The sequence below is a fragment of the Eubalaena glacialis genome, chromosome 3 (genome assembly GCF_028564815.1).
Source record: "Eubalaena glacialis isolate mEubGla1 chromosome 3, mEubGla1.1.hap2.+ XY, whole genome shotgun sequence".
Taxonomy (NCBI): Eukaryota; Metazoa; Chordata; class Mammalia; order Artiodactyla; family Balaenidae; genus Eubalaena; species Eubalaena glacialis.
The window spans coordinates 59781597-59798557 of NC_083718.1; the positions used below are offsets into that span (position 1 = coordinate 59781597).

The following is a 16961-nucleotide window of genomic DNA, read 5'->3' on the forward strand; positions in this document are numbered from 1 at the left end:
GGCTATTTTGGGTTTCTTCTGTTCTTACATCTGTCAGACTTCTGATTGCTTCTCGCTGTTTTCTCCTACACAGACAATGATATCATGCCGGTCTTTTGGCTATTAGGAGTTTGTCTTTGCCTACTTGTGTCTTGGGGTTTACAAGGACACCCTTTACCCTAGTTTATTTAAAATGTGGTCCATAGGATTTTTTAATTAAATTGTGGTAAAATGTACATAAAATTTGCCATTATAACCACTTTTAAGTATATGGTTTAATAGTGTTAAGTACATTTACATTGTCATACAACCAAGCTCCATAACTTGCCTGTAGGTTTTTTTTAAAAATTAATTAATTATTTATTTATTTTTGGCTGCGTTGGGTCTTCCTTGCTGTGCGCGAGCTTTCTCTAGTTGCGGTGAGCGGGGGCTACTCTTCCTTGCAGTGCATGGGCTGCTCATTGCGGTGGCTTCTGTAGGCTTCAGTTGTCGTGGCATGTGGGCTCAGTAGTTGTGGCTTGCGGGCTCAGTAGTTGTAGCGCACAGGCTTAGTTGCTCTGCAGCATGTGGGATCTTCCCGGACCAGGACTTGAACCCACGTCCCCTGCACTGGCAGGCGGATTCCCAACCACTGTGCCACCAGGGAAGTCCCTGCCTGTAGGTTTATAGCTTTTCTGTTTATTGCTCTGTTTTTATGTGGGAATTTGGAGAGATTAAAAAATTATGCTGTTGGTGCTATTATTTTCCCAGAATCCTCTTGCATAGAATTTTGAAAGTGAAGAAATAAGTTTCTTGACAGACAGATAAAAAGGAACTGGCATTGCTTTCAAGAGTTACCTGCAACTTTATCTCTAAGACAGAGTTAAATTCTTCTACTTAAACATGGTAACCCAACTAGTAAATGTTATTTCAAAAATTTATCTCTTTTTAAGAAGTGAGAATGAAGTATAGTATGTTGTTGCCAGTAATCATAGCACATGAGACTCCAAAACCTAACCTCTAAGATAGAATGATAAAAAAATGACAGGGCAAGAAATTAAAAACAGAATCTATTTCACCAAAATTAACTGATTTGTAAAAGTATAGGGGCTTCCCTGGTGGCGCAGTTGTTAAGAATCCGCCTGCCAATGCAGGGGACACGGGTTCGAGCCCTGGTCTGGGAAGATCCCACGTGCCGTGGAGCAGCTAAGCCCATGCACCACTACTGACCCTGCGCTCTAGAGCCTGCGAGCCACAACTACCAAAGCCCGTGCGCCTAGAGCCCGTGCTCTGCAACAAGAGAAGCCACTGCAATGAGAAGCCTGCACACGGCAAGGAAGAGTAGCCCCCACTCTCCGCAACTAGAGAAAAGCCCATATGTAGCAACGAATACCCAACGCAGACAAAAAAAAAAAAAAAAAGTATACAGTAAATCATGGCAACCCACCAAGATTTCCCCAAGTATACTTCAAGAATTAATGAGAGGGGCCAGGGACTTCCCTGGTGGTCCAGTGGATAAGACTCCATGCTCCCAATGCAGGGGGCCTGGGTTTGATCCCTGGTTGGGGAACTAAGATCCCACATACCGCAACTAGAGAGCCGGCATGCCTCAACTACTGAGCCTGCGCGCCGCAACTAGAGAAGCCCTGCTACAAAGACCCTGCGCGCCACAACAAAGACCCAGCACAGCCAAAATAAACAAACAAACAAATAAATAAATAAAAACTTAAAAAAAGAATTAATGAGAATCCACATACAAAATACCTTGGAGTCTTTATAAGGTATGCTACACAAAGAATTATTGCTTTAATCATTTTTTCTGGAGGAAGTCTGAGCAAAATCATTCCAATTACTGGGGGAAAAAAATCAGAACAGATCTCAGAAGTGGTATCCTTGATATCATATATAAAATGAAATTTAAAATATGATTCCAACACTTCAATGTTAGGCTCAGTCAGTGTAACACATAATTTAAAAAATTGGGTTATATCTTTCATCTTCCTAGACTTTAAAGTTAACTGAAAACTTTTTCCTTAAGGCCCATGGGAAATATACTGAATAGTGAATCCCTAGTGTCCTAAATTGTTTCTTTTAAAAAACTGAAAATGACTTAAAAAAAAATCACCTCTCAACGATGTTGAGGCAAGACACTCCATCCTGGCCACCCACAGCATAGAGAAAGCCTCCAAGCACAGCCACACCAACACTTGTCCTGCAGGTGCTTGTAGGAGCAACATCACTGCTCCATTGGTTTGTTTTGGGGTCATACCTGCAGAGAACACGTCAAGAACACAGTTCGTATTACACAAAGAGGGCTATGTTTATATATGCAATGATATATAATATGATATATATATTCTTTCCCCAAATATGGGCTAATAAATAACTAAATATGTGATAGTCTAATTTATATATAGTTTTTGAAATTCAGTTTTACTTAAAAAGTTACATATAAATATATTTTCTTTAAAAATTTTTTTCAGAATGTTATAGATAAAGCTAAAGTTCTCTTTGAGTTCCACCCAATTTCTGTTCTTTTCCCATTTTGATTTGGTGTACATCCTTCAAGATTTTTTGGTAAAATTCTTTTAAATAGGTATATATCTATCCACATATATATATTTCTATATATGCAAGCATGTTTTCTGTACATAAGTAATGCCACATATTACTCATTGCTTTTTCACTCAATATATTTCTGAGATCTATTCATAATAGATATAACTCTAGATTTCTCTTTTGAACTATTTCATTATATTGTGTGTGCCATATATTATTTAAATCATATTTCTATTGATGTATCCTTACATTGTCTGTGACATTTTGTTATTAAAAACAGTGATCACCCTTGTATATTTCTGCTTGTGCAATGGATGATGAGAAGCAGAATCATGGAGCATAGAGTATATTCATTTTTTTTTTTTAACATCTTTATTGGAGCATAGTTGCTTTACACTGTTGGGTTAGTTTCTGCTGTATAACAAAGTGAATCAGCTATACGTACACATATATCCCCATATCCCCTCCCTCTTGCATCTCCCTTCCACCCTCCCTATCTAAGCCCTCTAGGTGGTCACAAAGCACCGAGCTGATCTCCCTGTGCTGTGCTGCTGCTTCCCACTAGCTATCTATTTTACATTTGGTAATGTATATATGTCCATGCCACTCTCTCACTTCGTCCCAGCTTACCCTTCGCCCTCTCCGTGTCCTCAAGTCCATTCTCTATGTCTGCGTCTTTATTCCTGTCCTGCCCCTAGGTTCATCAGAACCATTTTTTTTTTTTTTTTTAGATTCCATATATATGTGTTAGCATACAGTATTTGTTTTTCTCTTTCTGACTTACTTCACTCTGTATGACAGACTCTAGGTCCATCCACCTCACTACAAATAACTCAATTTTGTTTCTTTTTACGGCTGAGTAATAATCCATTGTATATATGTGCCACATCCTCTTTATTCAATCATCTGTCGATGGACACTTAGGTTGGTTCCATGTCCCGGCTATTGTGAATAGAGCTGCAACGAACATTGTGGTACATGACTCTTCTTGAATTATGGTTTTCTCAGGGTATATGCCCAGTAGTGGGATTGCTGGGTCGTATGGTAGTTCTATTTTTAGTTTTTTAAGGAACCTCCATACTGTTCTCCATAGTGACTGTATCAATTTACATTCCCACCAACAGTGCAAGAAGGTTCCCTTTTCTCCACACCCTCTCCAGCATTTATTACTTGTAGATTTTTTGATGATGATCATTCTGACCAGTGTGAGGTGATACCTCATTGTAGTTTTGACTTGTATTTTTCTAATGATTAGCGATGTTGAGCATCCTTTCATGTGTTTGTTGGCAATCTGTATATCTTCTTTGGAGAAATGTCTATTTAGGTCTTCTGCCCATTTTTGGGTTGGGTTGTTTTTTTTTTTTGATATTGAGCTGCATGAGTTGCTTGTATATTTTGGAGATTAATCCTTTGTCAGTTGCTTTGTTTGCAAATATTTTCTCCCTTTGTGAGGGTGGTCTTTTCATCTTGCTTATGATTTCCTTTGCTGTGCAAAAGCTTTTAGGTTTCCTTAGGTCCCATATGTTTATTTTTGTTTTTATTTCCATTTCTCTAGGAGGTGGGTCAAAAAGGATCTTGCTGTGATTTATGTCATAGAGTGTTCTGCCTATGTTTTCCTCTAAGAGTTTTATAGTGTCTGGCCTTACATTTAGGTCTTTAATCCATTTTGAGTTTACTTTTGTGTATGGTGTAAGGGAGGGGTCTAATTTCATTCTTTTACATGTAGCTGTCCAGTTTTCCCAGGACCACTTATTGAAGAGGTGTCTTTCCTCCATTGTATATTCCTGCCTCCTTTATCAAAGATAAGGTGACTGTATGTGCGTGGGTTTATCTCTGGGCTTTCTATCCAGTTCCATGGATAAATATTTCTGTTTTTGTGCCAGTACCGTACTGTCTTGATTACTGTAGCTTTGTAGTATAGTCTGAAGTCAGGGAGTCTGATTCTTCCAGCTCCATTTTTCTTTCTCAAGATTGCTTTGGCTATTTGGGTCTTTTGTGTTTCTATAGAAATTGTGAAATTTTTAGTTCTAGTTCTGTGAAAAATGCCATTGGTAGTATGATAGGAATTGCACTGAATCTGTAGATTGCTTTGGGTAGTAGAGTCATTTTCACAATATTGATTCTTCCAATCCAAGAACATGGTACATCTCTCCATCTCTTTGTATCATCTTTCATTTCTTTCTTCAGTGTTTTATAGTTTTCTGCATACAGGTCTTTTGTCTTAGATAGGTTTATTCCTAGGTATTTTATTCTTTTTGTTGCAGTGGTAAATGGGAAGTGTTTCCGTAATTTGTCTTTCAGATTTTTCATCATTAGTGTATAGGAATGCAAGAGATTTCTGTGCATTAATTTTGTATCCTGCTACTTTACCAAATTCATTGATTAGCTCTAGTAGTTTTCTAGTAGCATCTTTAGGATTCTCTGTGTATAGTATCATGTCATCTGCAAACAGTGACAGCTTTACTTCTTCTTTTCTGATTTGGATTCCTTTTATTTCTTTTTGTTCTCTGATTGCTGTGGCTAAAACTTCCAAAACTATGTTGAATAACAGTGGTGAGAGTGGGCAACCTTGTCTTGTTCCTGATCTTAGAGGAAATGGTTTCAGTTTTTCACCATTGAGAACGATGTCGGCTGTGGGTTTGTCATATATGGCCTTTATTATGTTGAGGTAGGTTCCCTCTATGCCTACTTTCTGGAGAGTTTTTATCATAAATGGGTGTTGAATTTTGTCAAAAGCTTTTTCTGCATCTGTTGAGATTATCCCATGGTTTTTATTCTTCAATTTAATATGGTGTATCACATTGACTGATTTGTGTATATTGAAGAATCCTTGCATTCCTGGGATAAACCCCACATGATCATGGTGTATGATCTTTTTAAGGTGTTGTTGGATTCTGTTTGCTGGTATTTTGTTGAGGATTTTTGCATCTGTGTTTATCAGTGATATTGGCCTGTAGTTTTCTTTTTTTGTGACATCTTTGTCTGGTTTTGGCATCAGGATGATGGTGGCCTCGTAGAATGAGTTTGGGAGTGTTCCTCCCTCTGCTATATTTTGGAAGAGTTTGAGAAGGATAGGTGTTAGCTCTTCTCTAAATGTTTGACAGAATTTGCCTGTGAAGCCATCTGGTCCTGGGCTTTTGTTTGTTGTAAGGTTTTTTTTTTTAGATAAATATTTTTATTTATTTATTTATTTATTTATATTAATTAATTTATTTTTGGCTGTGTTGGGTCTTCGTTTCTGTGCGAGGGCTTTCTCTAGTTGCAGCAAGCGGGGGCCACTCTTCATCGCGGTGCATGGGCCTCTCACTATCGCGGCTTCTCTTGTTGCAGAGCACAGGCTCCAGACGCGCAGGCTCAGTAGTTGTGGCTCACGGGCCTAGCTGCTCTGCGGCATGTGGGATCTTCCCAGACCAGGGAACATGTGTGGCCTGCATTGGCAGGCAGATTCTCAACCACTGCACCACCAGGGAAGCCCTGTTGTAAGATTTTTAATCACAGTTTCAATTTCAGTGCTTGTGAGTGGTCTGTTTATATTTTCTAGTTCTTCCTGTTTCAGTCTCAGAACGTTGTGGTTTTCTAAGAATTTGTCTATTTCTTTCAGGTTGTCCAATTTATTGGCATATAGTTGCTTGTAGTAATCTCTCATGTTCCTTTGTATTTCTGCAGTGTCAGTTATTACTTCTCTTTTTTCATTTCTAATTCTGTTGATTTGAGTCTTCTCCCTTTTTTTCTTGATGAGTTTGGCTAATGGTTTATCAATTTTGTTTTATTTCTGATCTGATCTTTATGGTTTCTTTCCTTCTGCTAACTTTGGGGTTTTTTTGTTCTTCTTTCTCTAATTGCTTTAGGTATAAGGTTAGGTTGTTTATTTGAGATTTTTCTTGTTTCTTGAGGTGGGATTGTATTGCTATAGACTTCCCTCTTAGAAATGTTTTTGCTGCATCCCATAGGTTTTGGGTCATTGTGTTTTCACTGTCATTTGTTTCCAGGTATTTTTTGATTTCCTCTTTGATTTCTTCAGTGATCTCTTGGTTATTTAGTAGCATACTGTTTAGCCTCCATGTGTTTGGATTTTTTACAGTTTTTTCCCTGTAATTTATATCTAGTCTCATAGCATTGTGGTCGGAAAAGACAGTTGATATGATTTCAATTTTCTTAAATTTACCAAGGCTTGATTTGTGCCCCAAGATATGATCTATCCTAGAGAATGTTCCATGAGCACATGAGAAGAAAGTTCTGCTGTTTTTGGATGGAATGTCCTATAAATAAAAATTATGTCCATCTTGTCTAGTGTGTCATTTAAAGCTTGTGTTTCATTATTTATTTTCATTTTGGATGATCTGTCCATTGGTGAAAGTGGGATGTTAAAGTCCCCTACTATTATTGTGTTACTGTTGATTTCCCCTTTTATTGCTGTTAGCATTTGCCTTATGTATTGAGATGCTCCTATGTTGGGTGCATAAATATTTACAATTTTCATATCTTCTTCTTGGATTGATCCCTTGATCATTATGGTAGTGTCCTTCTTTGTCTCTTGTAATAGTCTTTATTTTAAAGTCTATCTTTTCTGATATGTGAATTGCTACTCCAGCTTTCTTTTGATTTCCATTTGCATGGAATATCTTTTTCCATCCCCTCACTTTCAGTCTGTATGTGTCCCTAGGTCTGAAGTGGGCCTCTTGTAGACAGCATATATACGGGTCTTGTTTTTGTATCCATTCAGCCAGTCTATATCTTTTGGTTGGAGCATTTAATCAATTTACATTTAAGGTAATTATCGATATGTATGTTCCTCTTACCATTTTCTTAATTGTTTTGGGTTTGTTTTTGTAGGTCTATTCGTTCTCTTGTGTTTCCTGCCTAGAGAAGTTCCTTTAGCATTTGTTGTAAAGCTGGTTTGGTGGTGCTGAATTCTCAGTTTTTGCTTGTCTGTAAAGGTTTTAATTTCTCTCTTGAATCTGAAAGAGATCCTTGCTGGGTAGAGTAATCTTGGTTGTAGGTTTTTCCCTTTCATCACTTTAAATATGTCCTGCCACTCCCTTCTGGCTTGCAGAATTTCTGCTGAAAGATCAGTTGTTAAACTTATGGGGATTTCCTTGAATATTATTTGTTGCTTTTCCCTTGCTGCTTTTAATATTTTTTCTTTGAATTTAATTTTCAATATTTTGATTAATATGTGTCTTGGCGTGTTTCTCCTTGAATTTATCCTGTATGGGACTCGTGGTGCTTCCTGGACTTGATTGACTTTCCTTTCCCGTGTTAGGAAAGTTTTCAACTATAATCTCTTCAGATATTTTCTCAGACCCTTTCTTTTTCTCTTCTTCTGGGACCCCTATAATTTGAATGTTGGTGCGTTTAATGTTGTCCCAGAGGTCTCTGAGACTGTCCTCAATTCTTTTCATTTTTTTTTTCTTTATTCTGCTCTGCAGTAGTTATTTCCAGTATTTTGTCTTCCAGGTCACTTATCTGTTCTTCTGCCTCAGTTATTCTACTCTTGATTCCTTCTAGAGAATTTTAAATTTCATTTATTTTGTTGTTCATCATTGTTTGTTTGCTCTTTAGTTCTTCTAGGTCCTTGTTAAACGTTTCTTGAATTTTCTCCATTCCATTTCCAAGATTTTGGATCATCTTTACTATCATTACTCTGAATTCTTTTTCAGGTAGACTTCCTATTTCCTCTTCATTTGTTTGGTCTGGTGGGTTTTTACCTTGCTGCTTCATCAGCTGCGTAGTTCTCTGTCTTCTCATTTTGTTTAACTTTAGAGGAGCTGGGTCTTAGCGTTGATTGATATTACGTGGGGCCGGGAGGTCTCTGGTGGTCCAGTGTCTTGAACTTGGCTCTCCCACCTCAGAGGCTCAGGCCTGACACCAGGCCGGAGCACGAAGACCCTGTCAGCCACACGACTCAGAAGAAAAGGGAGGAAAAAAGAAAGAAAAAAATAAAGTAAAATAAAATAAAGTACATTAAAACAAATTATTAACATAAAAATAATAATTAAAAAAAAATGAGAGCAACCAAACCAATAAACAAATCCACCGATGATAACAAGTGTTAAAAACTAAACTAAGATAAACATAAATATCAAAAACAAATCAGCTGCAGACAGCAAACCCTAAGTTTACAGTTGCTCCTAAAGTCCACCACCTCAATTTTGGGATGATTTGTTGTCTATTCAGGTATTCCACAGATGCAGGTTACATCAAGTTGATTGTCGGGATTTAATCCACTGCTCCTGAGGCTGCATGGAGAAATTTCCCTTTCTCTTCTTTGTTCGCACAGCTCCTGGGGTTCAGCTTTGGTTTTGGTCCCACCTCTGTGTGTAGGTCGCCCTCAGGCATCTGTTCCCCGCCAAGACCTCAGGCACCTTTTCCCCACCCAGACAGGAGGGAAAAGGAGGGGGTTAAAGCAGCGCCTGATTAGGGGGCTCTGGCTCACTCAGGCTGGGCGGAGGGAGGGGTACAGTAGTCATAATTGGAATGCGGGGTGAGCCTGTGGCAGCCGAGGCCAGTGTGACGTTGCAACAGCCTGAGGCATGCTGTGTGTTCTCCTGGGGAAGTTGTCCCTGGATCACGGGACCCTGGCAGTGGCAGGCTGCACAGGCTCCCATGGGGGGTGGTGGATAGTGTCCTGTGCTTGCACACAGGATTCTTAGTGGACAGCAGCGGCAGCCTTAGCATTTCATGCCCATCTCTGGGGTCCAAGCTGATAGCCGCAGCTTGCGCCCATCTCTGGAGCTCGCTTAGGCAGTGCTCTACCTTCTGTGGGCACAGAGGGAAGGAATCGCCTCTCTTTGTGCACCCAAAACAATGGTCTCTTGCCTCTTTGGCAGGTCCAGACTTTTTCCTGGACTCCCTCCCAGCTAGCTGTGGCGCACTAGCCCCCTTCAGGCTGTGTTCATGCAGCCAACCCCAGTCCTCTCCCTGGGATCTGACCTCTGAAGCCCGAGCCTCAGCTCCCAGCCCCCACCCTCCCCAGCGGGTGAGCAGACAAGCCTCTCAGGCTGGTGAGTGCTGATCGGCACTGATCCTCTGTGCGGGAATCTCTCCGCTTTGCCATCTGCACCCCTGTTGCTGTGCTCTCCTCCATGGCTCCGAAGCTTCCCCCACCAGGCCCCCGTCTCCGCCAGTGAAGGGGCTTCCTAGTGTATGGAAACTTTTCCTCCTTCACAGTTCTCTCCCAGAGGTGCAGGTCCTGTCCCTATTCTTTTGTCTCTGTTTTTTCTTTTTTTTTTTGCCCTACACAGGTACGTGGGGATTTTCTTCCCTTTTGGTAAGTCTGAGGTCTTCTGCCAGCATTCAGTAGATGTTCTTTAGGAGTTGTTCCACTTGTAGATATATTTTTGATGTATCTGTGGGGAGCGAGGTGATCTCCACATCTTACTCCTTTGCCATCTTGAAGGTCCCCCTCTTCATTTTTAATTAAAATACTATCAAATTGCTCTTTTTGTAGCTATATATTTGTTTTTAATTTCATTAATTTTTCTTTCCAGTTAATTTCTTCTGTTTTCTTGGGTTTTGTTGCCCTTTTTATAACTTTTTGATTTAAAAGCATGATTTATTTTCCCGTCTTTCTTATTTTCAAATGAATGCACATAAGTTATAATGTATATAAATTTGCCTCTGAATATTACTTTAGTTGCAGACCACACATTTTGATATTTATGGGCTTCACTGTTATTAAGTTGTAAATATGTAATCATTTCCACCCTTATTTAGTTAACTCAATTTGTTTTTAAGTGTGCTTTTTTTTTTTAAACGTCTATGGAGCTGATCCCTCTGTTGTTGTTTTTTCTTTTCAACTATACAATCTGTATCTCTAGATCTTGATATGCTGCAGGGCTTCATAGATGTTTGGTAAGTATCAAGAACACAGCTAAATGAAAAAGGGTTGGATGAGAACAAGAAGCTAGAAGTTATTAAAAAATAAATTACTGTAGGTTTCCAATGTGCCAGGCATTGTCACAGATGTGGGAAAAGACATTTCAATAAACAATTACAGCCAATGTGATATGTACAAGTATGTTCAAAATACTTGTGAAAGATCAGAGGACTGAGTAACTAACTTGTCTGTATGGTGCCAGAGAAGGCTTTACATAAGAAGTAACATTTGAATCTTGAAAAGATATTCCAGGGAAGAATGAACAGCATGCGTATATGTAGGCAAAGAGGCATGAAAGAGGACAGCATGTCTAAGGAACTGCAAACAACTTGGTGGGTCTGCACTAGCGTGTTTAGGGAATAGTGGTGTGCCAGGGGAGACAGACTGGAAAAACAGGTGGAGGTCAGATCATAAAGGACTTGTATGTCACAGTAAGTGGTCTAGGCTGCCAGCTAGTGCCACAGACACAAAACTAAAGCAACAAGTTACATCTGTTTCTAATTAACATCTCAAACAAAACAATATGAATAGGAGAGAAAAAAATTTCAAATTGACCCTACTTACCTTTCAACACTATTGAGATAAGAGGACCCATCATGGCCTCCTACTGCATATAACAGGTCATCAAGAACACTGACCCCAACTCCACATCGCCTTTTGCTCATTGAAGCTACCATTCGCCATTCATTGGTCTGTGGATCATATCGTTCAACACTGGAAATGGCATCTCCACTGCACCAACCACCAACTGGGGAAGTAACAGAAATGGTCAGGAGAATACCTGTCCTAAAGCATAGACTGTATCACTCACTGCTAACTTTTATTTGGTTAAGTCCTAATGCTTGGACTTACCAAACGCCTCTAGAAGCAGGTTAAGACATAAGTTATGATTTTTACTTATTCCACTGGGATTGCTATAATCTTTAAAATTTTCTAAATAAGTTAGTATTAGGTCCATTTTACAGAGGAGGGCAAGGACACCAATTCAAATTATATTGGGAAGTAATGTGGCATTTAATGGCTAGAACATTGAATTTAGTTAGAACACTAGGGCTTGACTGTTGCCTCTACATAAATGTAATGTATTATCAAAAACCAAAAGAAGAACCATACCTCAGAAGCCTGTTTAAAAAAAAAATTTCTTTTATTCTATTAGGGGAGAGGGATTTCGGCTCATCTACTCATGACCTCATCTTGTGACTAAAAATAATACAAAAATTCTTATGACTTATAAAATATTTTGCCTTCTGTTTAATCTACAGTCTGTACTGAATTCTACAATATCCAACGTGACATTCAGGATCAGAAAACATTTTGAAGAAATTACATTTTTCATAAGTAAGTAATACTCAGAATAACAGGTTCAAACTGAGTTCAATAAAGCTTCTCTGAGTGTTCCCCCAAAAAAAGTGTAATTATAGCAGATAAATTTAATTTGTTATTCTTTAAAATCATCTCTATTTCAATCTAAAATAAGAGCTAGATTCTGGAGCTTAAAAAGTGAAGTCTAAGGATAACTTAACCTCAAAACATTTGAAAACTAATGGTTTCTAGGAGGTCTCAATAACTTCCTGAGCCAGAGTAAAATGGGAATGTTTCTAACCTTCTTCTGGTGGATTTGAAAACTCATTCCTTATTTCAAATCTCAATATGCTGTATACATTTTATTTTATTATGATTTCATTTAAATTAGGATATTCAACTAATACTAAATCACAGTAAGTTTTGTATATATTAATTTGCTTAGATTTGAATTCTGTTCTGGGATATATGCCTGGAGTTTTAACATCAGAGAAAACATCTTAACTTCCAACATAAAATCTGGCTGCAAATGTGAGGGTTATAAGCACTTGAGATAAATCAAACAGCCTAATCATTAAACCTCAGGCACAATTTATAATGAAAGCTATTAAAAACAGCTTTTTATTGGATTACACGGCTCCAAATCAAGTTAATATCACTTCATAATCTGTGTTCTTTGATACTAAAGAAAAAAAAATAGGCCGTTAGGAAATCAAATTTAAACCTTTCCTGTGACCTGGGGAAACAAGAAAAGGAAAAAGTTGTTCAATTCCACTGCCTCATGGCAATTTTATGTGCATTATGATTTCCAAGGCAGCAGGTGATGGCATAACGGGGACAGAACTAGCTAAGTTATTATGACAAACCAATACACTGTACTTAGCAAGATAAAGTGTATGCATAGTTTCTGCTGTGAGAACTCTCAATTTGTGTTAAGTGATGTACTTAAGACAAAATATTGCTGAAAAGGTGACATATAGTTTTATATGTGTGAGATGCTGACTGTGAAAAGAATTACTTCACAGACAGATTTGATCAAAAAGTGTTACCTTAAAGTAGGCAACTTTCACAAAGTGTCTGGAATAAGGATCACTGAACTGAATACTAAAAAAAAAAAAATCCCCAACAAAACAGAAGCACAGAATTGAGAAGCATCAAGAAACCTAACGGAAAACAAGAGGACAAGCCAGAAGACATCAGTAGGAGTAAAATGCTGAGTAAAAAAACTACTGAGATTATAGATTTGATCTTAGGCTTCCAGGATGAAGAAATGAAGACTCAATTTTCCAAAGTTAAATGAGAACTGGTAATCTGGCATTCCAAAGATAATGAAAAAACTGCAATAAAAACCAAAGCAAATTAAGGATTAAGTTTTAAGTAGAGACAGGTGGGTCAAGATCTAAAATAATGTCAGTGGAACAGTATCACTCAAGAATAGAGGTCAGATCTGGATAGCATAAAAAGACTGAGAAAGCAGGGAAAACCAATACAGTTGTAAAGAAAAAGACCTAATGGTTTTTCTCTACAAATGAAAAAGGAAACTTTAATAGTGTAAAAGAGGTGACAGATGATTTAACTTTTCTTCTTTATGTTTTTCTGTGTTAACAAATATTTCTATATTTCATGTGTATTCACTTCTATAATCAGAAAAACTTTTAAAAAGTGTTATTTACAAATAGGTTATCATGGGACTTCCCTGGTGATCCAGTGGTAAAGAATCCACCTTCCAGTGCAGGGGACACGGGTTCAATCCCTGGTCGGGGAACTAAGATCCCACATGCTGCGGGGCAACTAAGCCCACGCCACAACTACTGAGCCCGTGTGCCTCAACCAGAGAGCCCGCGTGCTGCAAACTACACAGCCCATATGCTCTGGAGCCTGTGCACCACAACTACAGAGCCCACGTGCTCTGGAGCCCAAGCCACAACTAGAGAGAAAACCCGCACCCCACAACTAGAGAGAAGGCTGTGCGCCGCAACAAAGAGCCCATGCCGCAATGAAAGATCCCACGTACCGCAACGAAGATCCTGCATGCCGCAACTAAGACCCGACGCAGCCAAAAATAATAAATAAATAAAATATTAAAAAAAATAAAAATAGGTTATCTTTCATGCACAAAGTGACATTAGCAATCCATTATTGTTTTCCAATTTTCCTTTTCCATTAATCATGATGGGTCGACGCTAATTTCTCACTAGTGTTCCTCAGGATCAACAGCATGCAATTAATCTTTATTGAGTGCCTGCTCTGACAAGATTGCTATACAATCTGGAAACTACAAAAATAAATCAGAAATGGTCCTTGCTCTGAAGTAGTTAAAAATATAGTAGAGGAATCAGATACCCAATCAGCAGTATGAAATTATGAGATTACTAGCAAGAGTCTGAGATCATGAAATTGATCCAATTTAACTGGCTTCTAAAGAAGGCAAAGTGTGATTTCATTAATACCATGATTTAATCAACAGAGGCAAATGAGATTTTAGTGAAGATGGTTACACATTGAAAACATGGCACCTGACAATTTATAATCATGTTATATTGGAAGAATATGGTGGGAACCAGCAGGATAAAGATGGCAGCTGTTGAGCAATTCAATTCAAGTTTAAATTTCTATTTAATGGAGCTACATTATTATCTCTCAGCATCCCCAAAGGTGTACCTTGTCTAGTTCCACTGGATTGGTAACCCCCACTGAATCCATAAAGAACCCTGGACCTGAAATGTATTGTACTTTCCATAAACTTATTTGGCTTAGTTTCTAGCTTTTGATCACAGGAAGGTTCTCTTCTGTTCCATTTTCTCCTGAGTTCCCATTATCCTCCCCTCTTCCTTAATCTAGTTCTTAATTCACTGCCAGAATGTTCTGAGGCTGATGAAACAGTAGTATACTTCATCCCTTCTCCAGGTACTATAACAGCCAAATAAAATAGTTAATAGATCTTGATAACAATGGATATACCTCCACAAAGATGGCCCTACTAGTACTAGAATTCCTGAAACCAACATGACATCATGAAAATAAACCTTAGGTACCAAATAATTAGATCTTGCATCCTTCTAATTAAAAAAAAAATAGATAACTGACTTTCATAATTGGGGAAATAGAAACTCTGATGTAATTTATAGCATTCTTGTATGTATAGGGAGCTGGCACATAAACTACTTTTATGAATAAAAGACCTTTAACAATATAATTTATCTAGTTTAACCAACAAAGCTAAACAAATGTTATAAAGACCTCCCTGGGAACTTAAGCAGATCTGGCAATGAATTTATTCACCGATTTATGGCAACTATAGATGGTATGTGGGAGTGAGGAGGCAGATGTACATAGGTGTGAGCATGCAAGCAAGTAAACCCACATGAGTATGTGAATATGTACCTGTGCATGCATATATAGGAATGAAAGTCATAGGAATAAATAAGAATGATAATAGAAATCTATTAATAACAATAAACAGAGACATAGGATACTGGGAGTATGGGAGAATTCAGTACATGATGAATTAATAATGAAGTTTGAAATCTAAAACAGGAATGAAGGAATGCTTTCAAAAGAGAAGGAAAAAGTCCGATAAGGATTAGACAGAAAAAGAAAATGTGGCATCAATTTTCTTCTTGAAGAAATGCTACAGTCCTCTATGTGAAGAAATTTAGATGAAAAAATTTAAAAAGGAGATCTCAAACATAAATTATCAAATTTTTCTTCTAAAAATGTAAGGGAAAATACATTCCCACATGCCAAGAGAAAATAAAATTGAAGGGAAAAAGATAGGCAAGTGGTTAGGCTGAAGGGAAAGGATACTATGCCCCAGTGATTACATAGAATTCCCTGATGAAAAGGAATAGAACACTTAACATATCAAACAGAATCCGAGGAAGCCTACATTTAATAGCCATGGAATTACTGAAATGTGGGAGCATAAATACAAAGAATACAATAGGTTCCAGCTAGTTCCATGAATCACGATTTGAAAAAAATTTTGAAGAGAAAGAACTTGCTATAGACTGAATGTGTCTCTCTGAAATTCATATATTGAAATCTATTCCTCAATGTGATGGTATCAGGAGGTGAGGCCTTAGGGAGGTGCTCTGCCCTCATGAATGGAATTAGTACTCTTATAAAAGAGACTTCAGAGAGATCCCATGCCCCTTCCTCCACATGAGGACATAGCAAAAGATGAAAAGATGGAGTCTACGAAGAAGGACAAAGTGGGCCCTCACCAGACACCAAAATCTGCCGGCACCTTGATCTTGTACTTGCCAGCCTCCAGAACTATAAGAAATAAGTTTCTGTTGTTTATAAGCCACCCAGTATATGCTTTTCTGTTATAGCAGTCTGAACGGACTAAGACAGAACTAGTGAGAAGTTTTACCAAACAGTGAGAAAGTTGTTATTCAAGTGACTAAGAGAGCTGAATTTATGTGCACAGAAGTGAAATATCTAAGATTGAAAGTTCTCAGATATTTAGGGGCAGACAGTGGGAGCAGAATGATACAGCAGGATGTCTTGGGCTCAATCTAGCTCAGGAGAGCTAGGAAAGAGTGTAACTGTTTAATGTAAGATAATGTTTCTTGACAGTTCCATGTAATTATGAGGTGACTGGCACATTGGAATATAAATTCATGCATATGATTTATTATAACAAAACATCCACTGCATGACATTTTTAGATTTATATAAAAATGCAGCACTCTTTTGGAGAGCACCAGTGTTGGATCATGAGTTAAGAGTCAAGATACATCATAAGTTATTTTTTGTTTGTTTGTTTTTAAAAGGTGTGAACATTTTGTTTTTACAATTAAAAAAAATATTTTATTTTTTTGGCCATGTGCTGCACAGCATGCTGGTTCTTAATTCCCCAACCAGGGACTGAACCTGTGCCCCCGGCAGTGGAAGCGCGGAGTCTTGACCACTGGACCACCAGGGAAGTCCACATCATAAATTATTATGCATTTCTTACAGATATCACAACTGACCAAAGGACTACTCAAATGACAGTCTCTCAAGTGGGAAAATATTCGGTTTAGTCACAGTATGTTAAGATACAAACCTGCAAAGAGTACTTCTCCACATCGAATAGGTTTCCGTGGTCTTGTCCTTGGTCCTTGCATTAGTGGTCGTTCTTGAGGCAATAGAAGATAGTTTTTAGCCTCATCTACCAAGTCTCTGTGGAAAAATTCTGCCGTTATTCCAAATGTCTAAATAATATTGTTAGTCAAATCCCAATATGGTTAAGGAATATGTAAGATGGCAAAGG

General features: G+C 38.1%; 1 protein-coding gene across 1 annotated transcript in view; it reads right to left on the minus strand.

The window, feature by feature from the left end:
- The window catches only part of KLHL20 (kelch like family member 20), a 79300-nt gene that overhangs the window by 18624 nt on the left and 43715 nt on the right, over window positions 1-16961 (minus strand). Inside the window, exons 6-8 of the mRNA XM_061185697.1 lie at window positions 16755-16870; window positions 10961-11144; window positions 2084-2227 (exon numbers count right to left, since the gene is read on the minus strand). Coding sequence (XP_061041680.1) covers window positions 2084-2227; window positions 10961-11144; window positions 16755-16870 — 444 coding nt within the window. The remainder of the gene's footprint in view (window positions 1-2083; window positions 2228-10960; window positions 11145-16754; window positions 16871-16961) is intronic.